This window comes from Hevea brasiliensis, chromosome 13 (genome assembly GCF_030052815.1).
Source record: "Hevea brasiliensis isolate MT/VB/25A 57/8 chromosome 13, ASM3005281v1, whole genome shotgun sequence".
Lineage (NCBI taxonomy): Eukaryota > Viridiplantae > Streptophyta > Magnoliopsida > Malpighiales > Euphorbiaceae > Hevea > Hevea brasiliensis.
In genome coordinates this window covers 69,556,723-69,574,873 of record NC_079505.1, presented here as the reverse complement: position 1 = coordinate 69,574,873, position 18,151 = coordinate 69,556,723, and the positions used below count along the sequence as shown (strand labels likewise).

General features: G+C 32.4%; 3 protein-coding genes across 3 annotated transcripts; 2 read left to right on the top strand and 1 right to left on the bottom strand.

Moving 5' to 3' along the window:
- Window positions 1-1,701: 1,701 nt before the first annotated feature.
- LOC110642913 (uncharacterized) lies at window positions 1,702-7,859 on the bottom strand. Its single transcript, XM_021795106.2, has 8 exons — window positions 7,741-7,859; window positions 7,280-7,392; window positions 6,621-6,692; window positions 4,296-4,331; window positions 3,509-3,554; window positions 3,127-3,214; window positions 2,173-2,230; window positions 1,702-1,989 (listed from the first exon to the last, which is right to left on the bottom strand). Exons 1-8 carry the CDS (start codon window positions 7,769-7,771, stop codon window positions 1,939-1,941), a joined length of 495 nt encoding a protein of 164 aa, XP_021650798.2. The 5' UTR covers window positions 7,772-7,859; the 3' UTR covers window positions 1,702-1,938.
- Window positions 7,860-8,654: 795 nt separating this feature from the next.
- LOC110642912 (uncharacterized) lies at window positions 8,655-10,431 on the top strand. The gene is made up of 5 exons (XM_021795105.2): window positions 8,655-8,777; window positions 8,857-8,977; window positions 9,086-9,189; window positions 9,850-9,981; window positions 10,081-10,431. Exons 1-5 carry the CDS (start codon window positions 8,775-8,777, stop codon window positions 10,105-10,107), a joined length of 387 nt encoding a protein of 128 aa, XP_021650797.1. The 5' UTR covers window positions 8,655-8,774; the 3' UTR covers window positions 10,108-10,431.
- Window positions 10,432-13,569: 3,138 nt separating this feature from the next.
- LOC110642929 (beta-glucuronosyltransferase GlcAT14B) lies at window positions 13,570-17,877 on the top strand. Its single transcript, XM_021795129.2, has 4 exons — window positions 13,570-14,324; window positions 15,085-15,160; window positions 15,301-15,416; window positions 17,018-17,877. The coding sequence occupies exons 1-4, from the start codon at window positions 13,748-13,750 to the stop codon at window positions 17,533-17,535; spliced, it is 1,287 nt and encodes a 428-aa protein (XP_021650821.2). The 5' UTR covers window positions 13,570-13,747; the 3' UTR covers window positions 17,536-17,877.
- The last annotated feature ends 274 nt before the right edge of the window (window positions 17,878-18,151 follow it).

The window sequence follows — 18,151 nt, the reverse complement described above, 5'->3', positions numbered from 1 at the left end:
ACTACTAGTTGAACCAATAAAAAAAACTTGTTGAACCAATTCTCTCCCTAATACAAGGCTAGATAAGGGTTGTGTGAGGGATTCCCAGCAATCCAGAAGATGAACCATTAAGAAATGTGAATCGAACCCTGAAAGGAGAATTAAACCACTATGTTGCCGCCCTTGGGCACTTAAAGAAGATGTGCTTTGTAGTTTCTTTCTGGCCACATAAGGAACAGTCTAGCCAAACTTGAGGAATGTGTTTGTGGAGATTCCCAGAAGGCAGCTTATCTCGAAGCATGGACCACAGAAAAATAGAGAGTTTATTGGGAAGATGAATCTTCCACATGTTCTTCCAAACAACTTCATTTCGCGATTAGGAAGATGGCCCCGGTCCCACTGTATTCCCATCCCTACAAGAAATATAAATCTATCTAGCAATATAATAACCATATTTTACTGAATAAGATCCTCTCTTGTCAAAGTGCCATATTAAATGGTCCCCTTACTTGTGAATTTTAACCAGAATTGATAGAATATTCTAAACCTCCTCTTTCTTGAAATTTTGTTTAATTAAATTAAGATTCCAAGAGTTAATAGAAGAATCTATAAGTTAAGATACTAAGCGAATGTTCGGATCATGATCCACCTTGATTTTAGGTGGCGTCAGAAGTTATTGGGAATCCACCTATTAGACAGATTGGCCATCTCCTACATGCCATCTGACACCTCTTTCCAACACTTTTCTCCCCCATAAAATACTCCTCCAGTCCCATGACGGTCTACTATCCTCTTTTGCTTGTAAAAAGGAGGTGGAAGGAAAGTATTTACCCTTGAGAAGTTTGGCTAGCAAGGTGGTAGGATTTGACAAGATACGCCAACCCTACCTAGCTAACAGAGCCATGTTAAAGCTTTCTAAGTGCCGGAAACCTTTGGCCTTTGGTTCACATAAGGAATTCCATGAGGCCCAATGAATTTTCTTTTCAGCTCCTTCTTGTCGCCACCAAAAATTTGAGATGACTGAATTGATAGAAGTGCAAAGATTGGCAGGAAATCTAAAGCAAGACATAGCATAGAGAGTTATTGGAAATGCTTGTTGGTAGAACCAAATTGGTTTTGAACTTCTGATGTATGTTACATTTACAGGTTTGAGATGGTTTAGAACTCACGAGTACTGATTAAGTTTACATTCTGCTGGTTGAGAGAAAACGGTAAGCTTCATCTGTGTTCGTTACCAAGTGAGTCTTACCACAGGTAGCGCTCCAAACCGCAAGTAGAGGTGTTAAAATTGACAGAGAAAAATGGAAGTTCATTCAAGTGTTTCTTCTGATAAGTAGTTCAGACTTTTGATGCTATACAAAATAAAATCACTTTTTTCAAGCCATATTACTTGTTATTAGTTGTTAGATATGGTGAAAGAGTGCCATAACACATAGTTCCCAGAAAAGAAACAAGAATTTGTTGAATCTGAAAATTGAACATGCGTAAGGCCACTAATGTAAAGTTTCAGTTCTGATGGGATTAATGATATGGTGATAAGGATTTATGACAATGTTTTTCCTTGAGGATTACATCTTCAATACAAGAACTCCTGTTCTGCATCACTCGTGGAATACTCTTCCTCTTGCATACATGCCACTTATCTTCAAAACAAAGAACGGATACGTCCCCTTGACAGTGAGCTCACAAGTTTGGAATTGGAGGGGAAATGAAAAGGAGAACTCATCTCAAATACTCAGTTTTATCAGTTTTATGTAGGTAAAGAGTAAGTTTTCCAAAGTCGCATATTATATTTAGCATCAACAGTGTCTTCTTAGCTAATAGCCTCCTAAATATGTTCCATCAACTGAGAACAGCATAACAAACGTGATCTGTGCTCTTTAAATATTACAAAATTTTTGAGATCGACTGTTTCAGAATGCTTATACAGTACCTAACTCGCCTTGAAGACTTGTTTCCCTAATCTTTTGAGGTAATAACCAGCAACCCCAAGGCGCTTAGAAGTATGTACTGCAAGCAAAACCAATAGAAAAATTAGATGTACTGTCCAGTTTCAGTCCGAAAATGTTGTCTACAAAAAGCATTTTAAATTTTCTCTGGAGGTCACTAGTTATTTTTCTAAAAAACTAAGAAATTGTGTGATTATAGCAGTCTTAAAGATCTCATATTATTACAAAAAGCTTTAAAACTTACCTTGATGAGAGGCTTCTCAGTCATGATAATTGTCACCCAGCCAACATAAGGCAAGAACCTGCAGGAACAGAAAATTAAACATCAGGTAAATCAAGAGAATGCAAAGCCTGAGCACAATTAATATCATAAAGAACAAATTCACCACAAGGGAGAATAGTCATGTTTCTTACACCAAAATGAGTATAAAAAATCATTTATTTTAATGAACACATTAAGAGGGTGATTAGTTTGACTACTTATTTTTAACTTTTGATTTAAAATTTATTTTTTAATTTATAAGTCGTATTAAAAATAAGTAGTTAATTACTTGGTAAAATTACTTAAAAGTTAATTTTAAGTAGTCAAGTGTTTAGTTAAAATGTAATTAAAGTAATTTAATTTATTAAAATGATAAAAAATATATATATATAACTGAGTGTTGTAGTCGTTAAAATGAGGATAGTGTTGATATTTTAAAAGTTATTAAGATAATATAGTTTTTTACTTGGTCAAAAAATAGTTTTAAAATAAGTAAATAAGTTATAAGTAAGGATACCATATGACTTTTGACTTATTTTAAGTAGTTTTTTTTTTTTTTTTTTTTTTTTTTTTTTTAAATTATAAGCTAAATCAAATAATAATCTACTTATGACTTTCTACTTATAGGTAGATTTGATCAACTTAAAAGTCAAACCAAACACTTTCTAAGTAGTCTGGATAATTTCACTATACCTGGATGTTTACAGATTTATTCAAGTAATATTAGTTAAAAACAGCACATTACAGTATATGAAGCTACAAAATGCATTCAGAATTGGTCTTATAGTAATCTCTCAATGAACTGTGATATGCCTAATAAATTAAAATTTTGTAACATAAACACTGCAAATCAGCAATGCTAAATCATGTTCTAAAATTGTTTGCAATCTAATAACATTTTTTATGAAGAAAAAAAATTACATAAGTATCACATACCCAATGGCTCTCCCCATGATATGTTGGGGGCTCAACCAATGCTGACCATAAGTATATAGAAACCTATCATCCTGGTCATTGCTGTCTCCTGATAAAAATAGACAAACTACAAATGAATAATCACAAATTTAATATGCTAAGAGAATACCAGTACTGAAATTTATCTTTCATTAAAATTCATGTTTAAACAAAACTCCAACAAGGAAGAGGAAGAAAGGTTTGGTGGGGGGGGGGGGGGGGGGGGGGGGGGGGGGGTGGGGGCGGGAATAGGGGAGTGCATGCTCAGAACAAATCTTATTCTAGACAGTAGAAGAAATATCACAATGAAGATTTAGCAGCTTTGCATGTGTTTGAAATTTAATTACTTCACAGCACATATTACCTTTTGTGAGGATATCAACATCTCTGGTATCTTGTCTCTCATGGACCTGCAAAGGAATGACATGATACAAATATGCATATTTGTTGTTACTGTCAACCATCATATAAACTAATCTGGGGTACATACATGTGATTCACTTGCAAAAAATTCCAGTCACAGCTTTTTTGCATGCTGAAACAGATTTTAGCAACTTTAATAGGGAGAAGTTTGGGATTAAGGTATATTTGCTGCTGTTGTTCAAGAGACGGAAGTTAAAAATGTACTACTAAATCATCAAACATTTAATATCCTAAACTTTTCACACTAATCAATTTTATTATGAGTTTATACATTCCTAGATATGAAGAGTGCCGTGGTATTAACCAATTTTGGGAACGATGGTTTAACAGTTTCTGGAATCACCCAATTCACTTTTGTGGACAGATATTGAATACCCATGAGCAATCTGAAGTCCTTAAAATGATACTAAGGTGAGAAGATAGGTTTCTTCGTATGCTCAGCCAGTATGCTTCCTTGTGACAAAATTAGACATCCTACAATTAAAATTGAGCTGAAGAGACAGAATGCTGGATGCTAAAATTTCATGATTGAAGTTGTTTTCCTTCCTATGAGGGTCAATAACTCCATAGCATTACATCTTTCATTTGGGTAAGTTCTATACATCATAAGCATGTCCCGGTGCCTATAATGTGGTCAAACCTGCTCATACTGCCCAATGCATACCTGTAGACTGGAATCCAAACAAATATAGATAGACAAAACAAAAGGAATTTTGCAGATATTTTACCTCAATTACTCGATGGACAATTGGAATATCACGTCCCTAAACAATGTGAAGAAAACACATTAGCACTAGAAATTTTGAAAAACAATTAAAAAAAGAAAAGAACACTGTAATGTTGAATATTAGCCACCAGTAGCAAAACAGAAACATAGGAAAGGCTAACTCAACTCAATTCAACTCAACTCAACTCAACTCAACTCAACTCAACTAAGCTTTTATCCAAAAAATTTGGGGTCAGCTATATGGATTCGCTTTCTCTACTCTAAACGATTTTGGATTAAATCCTCAGAAATGTGTAATACTTCTAGGTCATGTTGTACTACTCTCCTCCAAGTCAATTTAGGTCTGCCCATTTTTTTCTTTCTATCCTCTAACCTAATGTGCTCTATTTATCTAACTGGAGCCTCCGTATATCTATGCTTCACATGATCAAACCACCTTAATCTCCCTTCTCTCAACTTATCCTCAATTGGCACCACTCTTACCTTTTCTCTAATACTCTCATTACGAACTTTATCTAGTCTAGTATGGCCACTCATCCAACTTAACATTCTCATCTCTGCAACTCTTATCTTAGACACATACAACTCCTTCAGTGCCCAACACTCACCACCATATAACATAGCCGGTCGTATGACTGTACGGTAAAATTTTCCTTTCAACTTATTGGGAATCTTGCGATCACATAAAACTCCTGCGGCACGTCTCCACTTCAATCATCCGGCTTTAATCCTCAACCATCCGGCTTTAATCCTATGACTAACATCCTCCTCACATCTCCCATCTATTTGAAGGACTGAGCCGAGATATTTAAAGTGATTACTTTAGGAAAGTACCACTCCATCCAAACTAGCTCCTTCCCTATCACCAGTTTGCCCTTCACTGAACTTGCAATGCATATATTCTATTTTCGTTCTACTTAACTTAAAATCCTTTGACTCTAGAGTACTTCTCAAAAGCTCTAACTTTCTATTGACTCCTTCTTGCGTCTCATCTATCAGAACAATATCATCCGCAAACATCATGCACCAAGGAATACTTTCTTGTATATGTTTCGTCAATTCATTTAAAACTAATGTAAAAAGGTAAGGGCTTATAGCTGATCCTTGGTGTAATCCAATTGAGATCGGAAAATCTCTTGTGTCTCCTCCCACTGTGCGCATAATAGTAGTTGCTTCTTCATACATATCTTTCAACACTTGTATGTACCTAATAGATACCTTCTTTTGTTCTAACACATTCCATAAGACATCTCTTGGAACACTATAATAAGCTTTCTCCAAATCAATAAAAACCATGTGTAGATAGAAGAGAAAGGAAAAAGTTCATTAGACATAGCACAGATAGAAGAGCTGCAAAAGCAGTATCAACAAGAATGACAGGGGAACTTTATCACAAGTAATTTTGTGCTTTCCCATGTATATCTCATGCCTTTACCCTTTTATGGTGAGTATGAAGCTGAATTGCTTCATTAATCAATTAATTTAACACTCCCTAAGCCTAAAATAAATGCTCACCATGCTATAGAGGGTATCTTCAGATAACACTGAACAAAGCCCAATTTTATTTTCCATGACAAGCATCTTATAAACATTGAGCATGGATCAGAAAATGTGTTAACCACACAGCAAATTGAGAAAGTTCAAATGGATATTAGATGCTATTTGACTACATGAATCATGAAACAAAATTATCCTTCTCTCCAATCCTCAGAATTGTCAACTATGCAAGTTAATTATTTTCCCTTCAAACATAAAGATGCCAAGAAAAGTGAGCCTTGATACGGAGTTAAGTTTGCCATTGTAACCAAGAGATCCTCTTTGTAATGCAAAGGGGAGGCTGTGTAGCTCCATACCTCCCTAAAGTCAAATGCAGGAAGCTTCGATGCCTCATGCATTGGGGCACCCTTTCTAGCCAAGCAGGTAACAAGAAGTTCATTTTGCTTGTATATATTTTGAATTTGGTAATTTGAAGCATTACCTCAAACGAGTAATTCAAATCAATATTAAAATTGCTTAAAAATGTAGTATGAGATAAAGAGCACAAACTCATGGATAAAGAATAGAGCAATGACCGCATATTTTCTGTCAAAGCAGCTAATCAGCAAAAAGATCTAACTGATACAATTATTATGCCAGACAATAAGGACTTTAAAACAAAAAAAAAATCAAATTCATGGTTAAACAGGAAAGGAAAAGCATAAATGGAACAAAAATTCATCATGCGCTACAACTCAATGATGCTCATGTTAACATGTTAAGATAGATGAAAATGACTGAAAAGGAAACTAAAAATAAGAACCAATTCTAAGAAGAATAATGAACATACTTCTACATTAAACACAACAATCTCTCCCGTCCGAATAGGATCCTTGCTCGTATGCAAGAACAATATGTCACCCTGCAACACAATGAAGGGTTATGTCACCAGATGGGGACACAGCAATAATAGAATATGAAATTATGAATACAAAAACCGTTAGATCATATGTAAGATATGACTATGGAGAGACGAAGAAGTTACAAAAAAATAAAAAAGTTCCTACTGCCTCCACAGCTGCATGTATCGTGATTGAAAGAGTAAATCCTTCAATGGAATTACTTAAATAAAACAAGCTGAATTATTGTTATAAATGAAGTTATAGTGTTGTTTAATTCTTAGTTGCCTAGAAAAAGAAGGCATTTTTGTAATATGGCACCAAAGCTTCAAAATCAAAATCATGAAGAGTCTATAAAATGTTATATAACATTGCAAGACTTAAGACAAATATTCTAGCTTCACAACAAGTCCACAATCAGTGGCATCTTCTAAATGGACATTTCTTCAATTAAACTACATAGTTAAAAACATAACATGTACCATCTGCACGAATAATTGCTTACTTTGAACAAACACAATCATATAATAACTCAGTATCAATTTCTGACTCTGAGAATGATTAAATAAGCATATAATGGTTAAGTTACTATAAAGTAAAATGGTCTCACTCGTTTAAAACCGGGCTCCATACTTCCAGTGAGAACAACTACAACAGGCGACTCACAACCAGTTATGCACATCAATGCCTTCCATATCATTAGAGCTGAAGTCACAATCATGCCTGTAATATTTTGCACCACCACATAAAGAGAAAAGAAAGAATTTCCTAACAAACCCAAAACTAAAATTACATAAAGGAAACCATAAGGCGTGCAATTCTTTACCTCATCATCATGAACCTAATCTCTATGTAAAAAACTACTGATCAATAATTACTTAAAACCCTCGAAAGAGTAGAATCAGCAATGGCTTTTCTTAAAGCAAAGATGTGATTTATATTTTGAAATATGCAATGTTTAAAATTCTATTCTCAATTTTCAATTAAGAATCGATAAAAGTCAAGCAAGATGATTGATTCTAAGTAACAATATCGAAAATGAAGCAATGTATGAGAAAGACAGAGACGAACCAAGAGAGAGAGCTTGTCTTGTCAACGCCATTTCTGCACTGCTCTCTCTGTGCAACGCGGAGCAGAAAAGTCTTAACTGTAACTGCGTCAAGGAGAATTGTCAACTAGGAGATTTATTTATTATTTATATAATAATTATATTAAATATAAATAATAATAAAAATTTACCACTTATTTAATAAATTGAAGTTCAAACCTCTTTAATTTTTTATTAAGAAAAATATTTTATAAATTTTTATCAGCAAAGCATGTCTCTGTGTGAAATTTTAATTTATATAATAAAAATATTCTTTTAATTAGATTGTTTAATTTAATTTTTTTTATATATAGAAATTTTATGATTAATTTTCATCTTTAATTTTAATTTGATTATTTGAATATGAGGAAATTGGTTTTTGATTCACTTCATTTAATATTACCCAAAAAAAAAATAAATTTTGATTTTTTCTTGAAAAAAATTTTTTTTTTGATTCTTATTTGATTGCCTCTAAATTAGTGATTGAAATAATTTATTTAGTTTATTTTTTATTAATTAATATATAATTATTAATTTTATTAATAATATAATTTATTTATAATATTTTTTATTAATAAATAAAATATCAATTATTTTTATAAAAATATATAATTATAATTATATTTTTGTTAATAATTTATAAATGATGATATTTAAATTATATTTATAATTTTTTATTTTACTCGAGTAATAAATCAAATATTTGGGTTAGATATTTAATTTTTATTTTACTTATATTTTAATTCGATTTAATTTCATTAATCGAATGTTGTGCCTAATTCGCAAGGTTGTCTTTATCACCAAAAAAAAAAAGGGGTGGCGGTGAGACAAAACGACATCGTTTTAATATGGTTGTAGTGTTATAAAACATCAAACAGCGCCGTTTTACGGCACTCCTTCTAGACCTCGCTATATATTTTCCTCTTTCGGCATAGCTTGCAGCCTTAAACCCAGGATTTTTTTGCTCCCTTATCATCTCTGGCAAAAACCCTAGCCTCCTCTTATTACATTCGCCAAAATGGTACGCTCTCTTCTCAATCAGACATTTGTTATATGATTGTTAGCTTCTGGGTTTGTTTCATATGTGCTTGCTTTTGCAGACAGGGGAGGCAGTTAACCCAAAAGCATACCCGCTTGCAGATGCTCAGCTCACCATTACTATACTCGATCTTGTTCAACAAGCAGCCAACTACAAGCAACTCAAGAAAGGAGCCAATGAAGGTGAGCTTTGCAGATTCTACTTCTGTTCTTTTTACTTGTTGTTTTCAATAGGTGTTTTTGTATTGGATTTTCATGTTCTTTTAAGAATATAATATTGTGGGGTTTCAGCTACTAAGACCCTTAATAGGGGTATCTCTGAGTTCATTGTGATGGCTGCCGATACTGAGCCCCTTGAGATTCTTCTCCATCTTCCCTTGCTCGCTGAAGATAAGGTTAGTCTTTTTTTTTTTAATTTTCTTTTTTGTCTCTGATTTTAGTGATGGGTTTTGGTTAATTTGCCTATAGAAGTTGTTGGCAGCTATGGATATTTGATAGTTATGTGCAACTGATTTTTGAGATTGTAGTATAATGCAATAGGTAGATTGTCTTGTTTGATAATTAAGTTTAATTGTGTAAATTGAATATATATATACAACTCGTTTTGAACTGGAATATGCTTATTGAGACTTGCTGAGCTCATGAGACGACTCCAACTCTTTATTTCTATGTTAATAGAATAGTCAATAGTACATGCTGTCAATTGTGAGGAAGGTGGACCTTTGTAAGATTATTGCAGTTTTAGTTGTCTTGATTGATAGCATACCACCATTCTCAGTCTTGTATAGCTAAAGGAGAAGTTAACTTTAGATAATGTAAGGTACTTATACATTGACATCTGGTGAAAGCCCTAAAGTTTAGACATCTGAAGTACTTGTGTTTGTGAAATTCATGGGGCTTGACCGCTTAGAATAAAGAGATATGTAGACATGTTGCCTCTTTTTTCTGTGTAACGAAATATTAATATCTTGCAGTTCAATTTCAGAAGTTCTTCAATATAACTCTTTTGTAATCCAAATGCCTAGGTGAATTTTATTTTTTTTGGTATTTGGCAGAATGTGCCTTACGTATTTGTCCCATCAAAGCAAGCACTTGGCCGAGCATGTGGTGTCACAAGACCTGTTATTGCTTGTTCTGTGACATCAAATGAAGGAAGCCAATTGAAGACCCAAATACAACAACTCAAAGTATTTTCTCCTGATATGTTTTCTGGAATTGATGTTGTGTCTTTTTTTTTTCCTTGAAGAATTAAATACAGGAATATAATAATTTGTTTGTGAATGTAGGATGCCATTGAAAAGCTCTTGATATGAAATATTGCATAATATGCATGTTCGGTGTGATGGGCCTCTCGGATTGTCAGTGGTCTCTCCATTGGAGGCTTTGACTGATGAAGTTGTATCACTAGAGACCAAAGCTTTTTACAATGACCTTTATTAAGATTCTTAGTTTAAGTTTTTTCTGATGCTTTGTGACTATACTCTTAATATTTTTCCAGAACTTGAGATAAGTCATGCTTTGAACTTATAATTATATGGGTTGTTTAATGTGAGTTGATTGTGTGTTACTGCGTAAAGATTATTGGAAGTTTTTGTCACAGTTGATTTGCTAAATGTGATATAAGTTATTGTGGTGAATTTGTTTATGTTTTGCAATTCTAGACATGATTGAGAAAGTTTTGTGTGATGGGAGCAGGCCTTTTTTAATTGGGAGGTATTGCCTCCTTCACCTTCGGTGTCTAGGTATGCTATTGACGTGTATTCAAATTCTATTTTATTTTATCGTTATTATTTTTTAAACAAAGACGGCCATATATTAGAACAAGCCTAATAAGGCATGGTTTGTTTTGGAGGAGAGGATTATAAAGAAAGGATTTGTCTGAAAGGGCTTTCCTGGCTATAGCATGAGCCACCCCATTACAAACGCTACGAACAAATGAAAAACAAACGTCTCCAAATTTGATCGAATGCAGAGAATATCCAAAATAATTCCTGTATTTCTAGAGCAGAAGAAGATATCCAAAATATCTTTCTTGAACCCTTTGTTAAGAGCAAGCTGTATAGTGTTTGTACACGGCAACTTCCAATGACACGGTTGTAGTTGTGGCTCATCGTAGGTTTGAAATGATAGAAGTATTTGAAGGAGGAGAATTTTCTCTGGCCACTCTGATAAACTAAGCATGAGATTGAAGAATATATGGATCATACAGCAGCATCTAGTAATGTCATATCAAATAGTGTTTACTTTTATAAAAAATATTATTAAAAGTTGAGATATTATTAATGAATTTTAATTTAATAATATTAAAATTTTTTAAAATTTTTTAGCCTGTTCACTTGTAAAAAATTAGGATAATTTTCTAGATAAAACTGAAAAACTAAATTTTGTAGTGATATGTATCAGTATCTCAATTTCTAAATTTTAATTAAAATTTATAAAATAGTTTTAAATTGTTTTTCACCATTTTTTTATAATAAATAATTTTTTTAAATGGAAAGCTGTTTCTTCTTTATAACTACAATTATGTTATATTTTTTAATATTTAAAATTGAATAATTATTTAAAAAAATATTTATTTATAATAATAAAATAATAATCATATTATTATAAAATAAATGAATAACACATAATTTAAAAATAAAATAAATTGAGGAAGCGACTGAAAGTTGGTTCACATATGGAATCAAATTTGAATTTTCATTTGCTTTTAGCCACATTGTAGGAATGGTGCAAAGTAAAAGAATAAAACACCAAAAAAAAGAGAATTTGATTGGGACAATACCAGAAAAAAAAAATGAACATACTGTGGATCCACACACTCCACTATGCTCATACTCATCCTATCACTAATTTTTGAACTGAAAAAAAATAATTATTTGTTTTTGTTCTAAAGTAAACACCTCTCTCCTGTCTTGTCCATTCTAAATAAATTCACATCTTATGTACTAGAAGATGCAATCATTTTTTTCACATCAAAAATTTCAAAACAAAAGATGAGTTAAAATTTATGATTTTTTTTTTAATTTCACTATTATAATTAAATTTTGAGAATTATATTAATTTTACCTTTTTGATAAAAATTTTTTGAACATTTACATAGTTAACCTTATTCTAACATAATTTTATTTTATAAAAAAATTTAAATGAAAGGAAACTCTTTAATTCAGAACATATTAACAATCTCAAAGAAAAAAGATGATTAGGAAGACTCGAACTCTTAACTTAATGGGAGTGATGATTAAATCTTACTAATTGAATTAATTATAATCAATTATTTTAACATAAACTTAAAAAATGTAGTTTTGATTTTATTAATAAATTTTAAAATAATAATATTAAAAATATTTTTAAACTTTTAAATTTAATATTCATTAAGTTTAAATCAATGAGCTTAGTATAGCTTATTTAATTATTGAAAGTATATTATTTTTTTTACAGATTTAGGATTTTTTTTAATATTTTTATTAAAAATAATAAATTAATAAAAAAATTATTATTTTTATAATGATAATGATGATGCTCCTTTATTTGAAACAAAATAACTCCGTTAATAATAATAATAAGGCCCTGTCAAATTTAATACTAAATTAAATAAAAGAGTGGACTTGTCAAAAACCATGATTACCCTCACCTTCCATGATTTCTCCCCCGTTTCTTTGTCGTTTCGGTAAAACTTAGGTTCTATTTAGTGCAATATAACTAAATATAATATAATTAATTATGTAATATAAATAAAATGATAATATTATTATATTTTTATATTTAATTATAAAATAAAATATTAGTATAGTGTAATAATAATTTTTATTTTAATATTTAATTTATTTATAATATTAATAAAAAGTGATAATGATTATAATGATTAATAGTCAAATGATAATGGCGACAATAATAGCTATAGCAGTAAGTAAATGGTGATGATTGCAATAAGGTGAAATGGCAGTAATACTAGTGGCTAAGTCGTGTAGAGGTGATAAAGCTAAATGGTGAGAGTGGCGGTAAGTGAGGAGATAATAGTGAGAGCAGTATTGATAGTAACGATGTGGTAGAGTAGTGATAATAACAGATATGGTTATATTTATTTTTATGTATAATAATTATTATGTTATTTTAAATATAATTTAATTATATTATGTAATTATTATTTTATTAATTTTTTTATTATTAAATAATATAATTAAATATATATAATATCATTATAATTATATTATAATTTTAATTATATAATACCAAATATGATCAAAATGCTTATAAAATTTCACATTTCAAACAAGATAATCATGAGAATGTCATATTGTCGGTTACCTTTCATTTGTTTTTCAATTTCCAGCTATATTTATTTATTTTTTATGAAATATTAATTTTCCCTTTCTTCTTCTTTCACATATATATCCAGATTTATCCAATTAGGCGAAATGTAATTTCTACATATATATATAAAGTAAAATAATTCGGATAATATATGAATGCTAGCAATTAATAAATACAAATAACAAAGGATGAATTTTAATTAAATTTAAAACAGAGTTAGTTAATTATTAATTTATAAATTTCAATAATTATAAATTTAAATTGATTACTTTAATTTTGGCCATCAGCTTGTGGAGTAGAAAAAATTCCTCCCTCCGGCTAATCACTTGCTCCTTTAGCCACTCCTAGGCAGGCGCGTGTACGAAAGAGATGACTAGAAAAATCAAATATAATTGGACCATGGCAAAGTCCAATTAAGTCCTATCTTTTTATTTCTTTTTCTCATAGCCCCACCAACCATGATAAAACTATTGCTTACTTCCACTGCTGCTAGTGCTATTCTACTATGCTTCTACTCCTCCACCCAATTCCAACGCGCTCTTTTCTTCATTCTTGATTGGCTTCCGTGACCGCCGGTGGCGGTGGACACAGATCCCCATCTCACATTCTTAGAATATCACACGCTTTCTTGGGTTCATCTTCATGGAAACCAGCAACACAGCCAATAAGTTGCAGAAGAAGCGCAAATGGTTCCTTCTGTTTGTTTTTTCGCTCTTATTCTCTACTCTTTTGATTCTCATTACCATTACTTTTTCGTCCGCTTCTACCCAGTTGCTGTTTCTTCGCCAGCTTGGAAACACTAATAATTTCCGTCCTCAGTTTCCGCATTTTGTGGAATTTAAGTTGCCTAAACCTGTGGTTTCACCAAGAAGGTTACCTCGGCTTGCGTATTTGATATCTGGATCTGCTGGGGATGGAGTGAGCGCGAAGAGGACACTGAAAGCGTTGTATCATCCGAGGAATCAGTATGCGGTGCATTTGGACTTGGAAGCGACGTCGGAGGAGAGGTTGGACCTAGTGATGTGGGTGAGAAGCGAGAAGCTTTTTAAGGAGGTGGGGAATGTGAGGGTTGTTGTGAGGTCTAATTTGGTAACGTATAGAGGTCCTACTATGGTTAGTAATACCCTTCATGCTGCGGCCATTTTGTTGAGGGATGGTGGGGACTGGGATTGGTTTATCAATTTGAGTGCTTCCGATTATCCCTTGCTTACTCAAGATGGTATGGTTCTGTGTTCATTAACAGTTGCTTTGTTAATCCCCTGCTTGTTTTGGAATTTATGGTTTGATTTGTAAAAGGGTAACTGCATTATTTTTTCTGGGTATTTTGTTTTGTCCATTGGGTACTTTCGCATCTTCAAGAGAATGAAGATAGAATCACTAAGTTTTGAATTGACGCATGAGCCCAAGTTAGGTTTTTCCCCCCTTCTTTTTAAAATGGGTTTGGTGGTCTAGTTCTGCATTCATTAGTGCAGAAATATTTTGTTCATTGGGTTGTTTCTGCATTTATCAGTGTTACTAATTTTGCTAATTACCTGCAGCATTAATGCAATTACAGTTGTTTTGTTCTTTTTGGATTGATTCTGTTGGTCAGTTATATTTTACTAGTTAGCATTTTAAGCAAGTATCAAATTTGGTATTAATACCACCAACCTAACCAGTTTTACTATTTTTTTTTTCCTAATTACTGATTGAATTTGTTGTCTGTTTGTTTTTGTTTCAGTGGCAATCGTGGCCCAAATCCTTATGCAACTGTAATTAACTAACAAAATGCCACATCTCTTACCAGCTCTAATTTTCCCCAGTTTTATTTATATCATGCGCGTTTGATTTGTTGCTTCAACTTCACAACTTATAAAGCTCGGCTGACTCTGTCCTTCTGGCTTTGCATCTAGTTCTTCCATTGGAAATTTCTTTTATTAAATAAATAAAAGTATCTCTACATGCCTTAGTTTGATTTCCTACGATTTTTTTTTTCACAGATCTGCTTCATACTTTGTCTACAATTCCAAGAAACCTTAATTTTATTGAGCACACCAGTGACATTGGTTGGAAGGAGTATGTGATTCATCCATTCTCAACTTATTCTTATTTTTCAGTTTTTATTGCATACTGAGTAAAAAAAATGTAGTTTAGATTTATCTGAAATGGAGTTTGTACACATCTGCTAAGAGATGGATTTTTCCTGTGCTCCACAGGTATCAGAGAGCCAAGCCTGTCATAATTGATCCAGGGTTGTACAGCCTGCAAAAGTCAGATGTTTATTGGGTCTCAGAGAAAAGGAGTGTGCCAACAGCATATAAGCTGTTTACAGGTAAGATGAAGGACAAATAACCAAAAACAGGATTTCACTTCTAACCATTCAGTAATTAAGCACAGAAGGAACAATGATAGTCCCTTGCTTATCTTGTCATATTTTGATGATGTATGGATATTTATTAAATTGATCCCATTTTTTTGCAGCCTATTTGATATCTTACATAAATGGCCTTTTTCCTTGTTAAGATTTGTTGTGGGTTTGAATTAAGGACATTAATGTGCACCAGTAAACTCTATTTATTTCCCATTTTCTTGGTAGTCATAATATGATGGCCCCTCTGCACAATCAATTTTGCATTTTAAATAGTTATTGTTTGCTTTTATCTTTGTGATGTCTCCTAAATATGTAAAATGTTTTGCATCATAGGGAATTTTTGTTTGTAGTATCAACAAATGCCTGACCAGTGAAATTTTAGGTGCAACTTGTTGGAGAAATTTTTGGAGAAAGACCACAAACACCCAAATCCTTCTTTTTTTTTTTGGGTCTATGATTCTCAACATTCTGAGCATTACTCTCACATCTTAGCTCTAGTTATTAGAAGAATAACAGGCTGAGATTGTGAAATTCTAGAGATTGAAATATTGTTGAATTGTATGAACAATCCAGTTTAAGACAATGAAGTGTTTATTATTAAAACATTTGAATTTGTATTAGAGAGTTGTAGAAAAAAAATGTTACAATAGTCTAGTAGCTGAAAATCACAACATAGTTCATTTTTCTAGGAGATGAGTTGCGAAGGAGCACATGAACTTCTTATTGATGCAAGCTTATAGAGTTAGTGTGTAACAAAAATTCATATTGAGGTGTTATAAACTGTTTCTGGAGACTTATAGTATAAGTTTTGTCATAATACAATATGATGGTGCTGCAGTATCTGAACTGTACAAAATGCTGCATAAGGCACCCAAGCTCTGTTGCTATGTGCTTCGTCAAATTATGTGCCTGTAGATGGCAGAGATTTTTGCCATATTAAGCAACTTAGTAACCAAAGTAGAAATATCATAATTGCTTAGCGGCAGATGCGTGGTCAGGATTTAGTTATCTCAATACAGAACTATTAAGTCTAAAACACAAAACAAATTTTAAATTGGGTACCAAGTTCAGATATCTTCTAGGGTATTATGGTGTCAATCTCATTCTTTTCCATTTTCTGACTTCTTGGATGCAACTGAATTTTACTGCATTGTACTTCAAGATCCTGTGCTTAAAATGAATAAATAAACTGTAATGAAGAAATAGATAATAATATGAAACAGGAAATATGCCAAGGGACTCTTAATAAGTAAATCCAGGCTAAGATTTTTGGTGTTGTTATAGAAAGAAAAAAAAACACCTATTTACTCTCTTCTTTTTCTGCAGATAGAAATCTCCGGGAGCATTTTCTTTTTAGGCAGTTTTTATTGCCCTCTCCTTTCTTCTAATAGCAGAACTTCAATCTTATACTAACATTTTCTCAGTTGCTTTTCCCCTTGTGTTAATGACTGTCAAAGACATTTATTGTCATGGACACTTGATCCTATTTCTAACTTAAACAAATAAATAAAAAATCAGATTGTTCTAATACTTTGAGTTTAACCATGTATTTTGTTGATTAGGTTCTGCTTGGATGATGCTTTCTCGCCCTTTTGTGGAATATTGCCTTTGGGGTTGGGACAACCTCCCAAGGATAGTCCTCATGTATTATGCGAACTTCCTATCTTCTCCTGAGGGGTATTTCCACACGGTAATCTGCAATGCTGAGGAGTTCAAGAACACTACAGTTAACCATGACCTTCACTTCATATCTTGGGACAACCCTCCCAAACAACACCCACATTTCCTCACAGTTGATGACTACCAGAGAATGGTTGACAGCAATGCCCCATTTGCTAGGAAATTTGGCAAGAACGACCCAGTTCTTGACAAGATCGATTCCAATATTTTGGGTCGCACAGCTGATGGTTTTGTTCCAGGTGGGTGGTTCAGAAACAAAGGAGATGCAAATGGGACAATCCCAGATAACATCAACACAAACACAACTGAACTTAATCCTGGCCCTGGTGCTCAAAGGCTGAAGCGTCTGATCACTAGTCTTTTGTCAGCAGAAGATTTTCACTCGACACATTGCATCTGAGTCACTGTTTCTATGTCCAGAGAGATAATGTTGCAGAAAGGCCAAATTTTTGCTTAGTCATTTCATTGATGGATCCTTTCTAGTGGTAACAGAAGACTGCAAATGGGACAAAGAACAAGACTATAGCCTATAGGAACATATGGGGGAATGGAAACTACTCCCTGTCTAAAGTATATGATATACAAATATTTTGTAGCTCAATAGCTGGATTGGCCATATGTAGATCAGTGTATCATTTGTTTTACATCATTTGTAAAATTTAAACCAATCATATTAACTAGATAAGGTGCATGTTACTTTGATTTTGAGTTCAAATTAATATCATCAGTTAATATGATGTAATACTATCAACTGATTTTGATTAGTTTAGCCAACAAAACCAGATGGATGGTTTAGAAGTTTGATTTTGAAGTTTTTGTTATAATTGCTTCTAATGGATTAGGATATATGGTCCAAATGTTTAGATATAATTGTTAATTAATAAAAACGTTTGAATTTTTTTTCCCAATAGCTTTATATTAACTACGAATATATTTATTTTAAATCGTGTAAAATTACTCTAATAATAATATTAATAATTATTTATACCCTTTGTTCTCAAGAAATTAAAAAATAA

Bases quoted from the DNA above. Each gene is read 5' to 3' on its own strand.
- LOC110642913 (XM_021795106.2), bottom strand. From the start codon at position 7,771: ATGGCGTTGACAAGACAAGCTCTCTCTCTTG. The intron at 3,555-4,295 runs GTAAAATATCTG...ATTCCTTTGCAG, and splicing joins TTGTCCATCGAGTAATTGAG to GTCCATGAGAGACAAGATAC. The intron at 2,231-3,126 runs GTATGTGATACT...CTGTTCCTGCAG, and splicing joins ATCATGGGGAGAGCCATTGG to GTTCTTGCCTTATGTTGGCT.
- LOC110642912 (XM_021795105.2), top strand. The intron at 9,190-9,849 runs GTTAGTCTTTTT...GGTATTTGGCAG, and splicing joins CCTTGCTCGCTGAAGATAAG to AATGTGCCTTACGTATTTGT. The intron at 9,982-10,080 runs GTATTTTCTCCT...TTGTGAATGTAG, and splicing joins CCCAAATACAACAACTCAAA to GATGCCATTGAAAAGCTCTT.
- LOC110642929 (XM_021795129.2), top strand. From the start codon at position 13,748: ATGGAAACCAGCAACACAGCCAATAAGTTGCAGAAGAAGCGCAAATGG. The intron at 14,325-15,084 runs GTATGGTTCTGT...TTTTTTTCACAG, and splicing joins TCCCTTGCTTACTCAAGATG to ATCTGCTTCATACTTTGTCT. The intron at 15,161-15,300 runs GTATGTGATTCA...TGTGCTCCACAG, and splicing joins AGTGACATTGGTTGGAAGGA to GTATCAGAGAGCCAAGCCTG.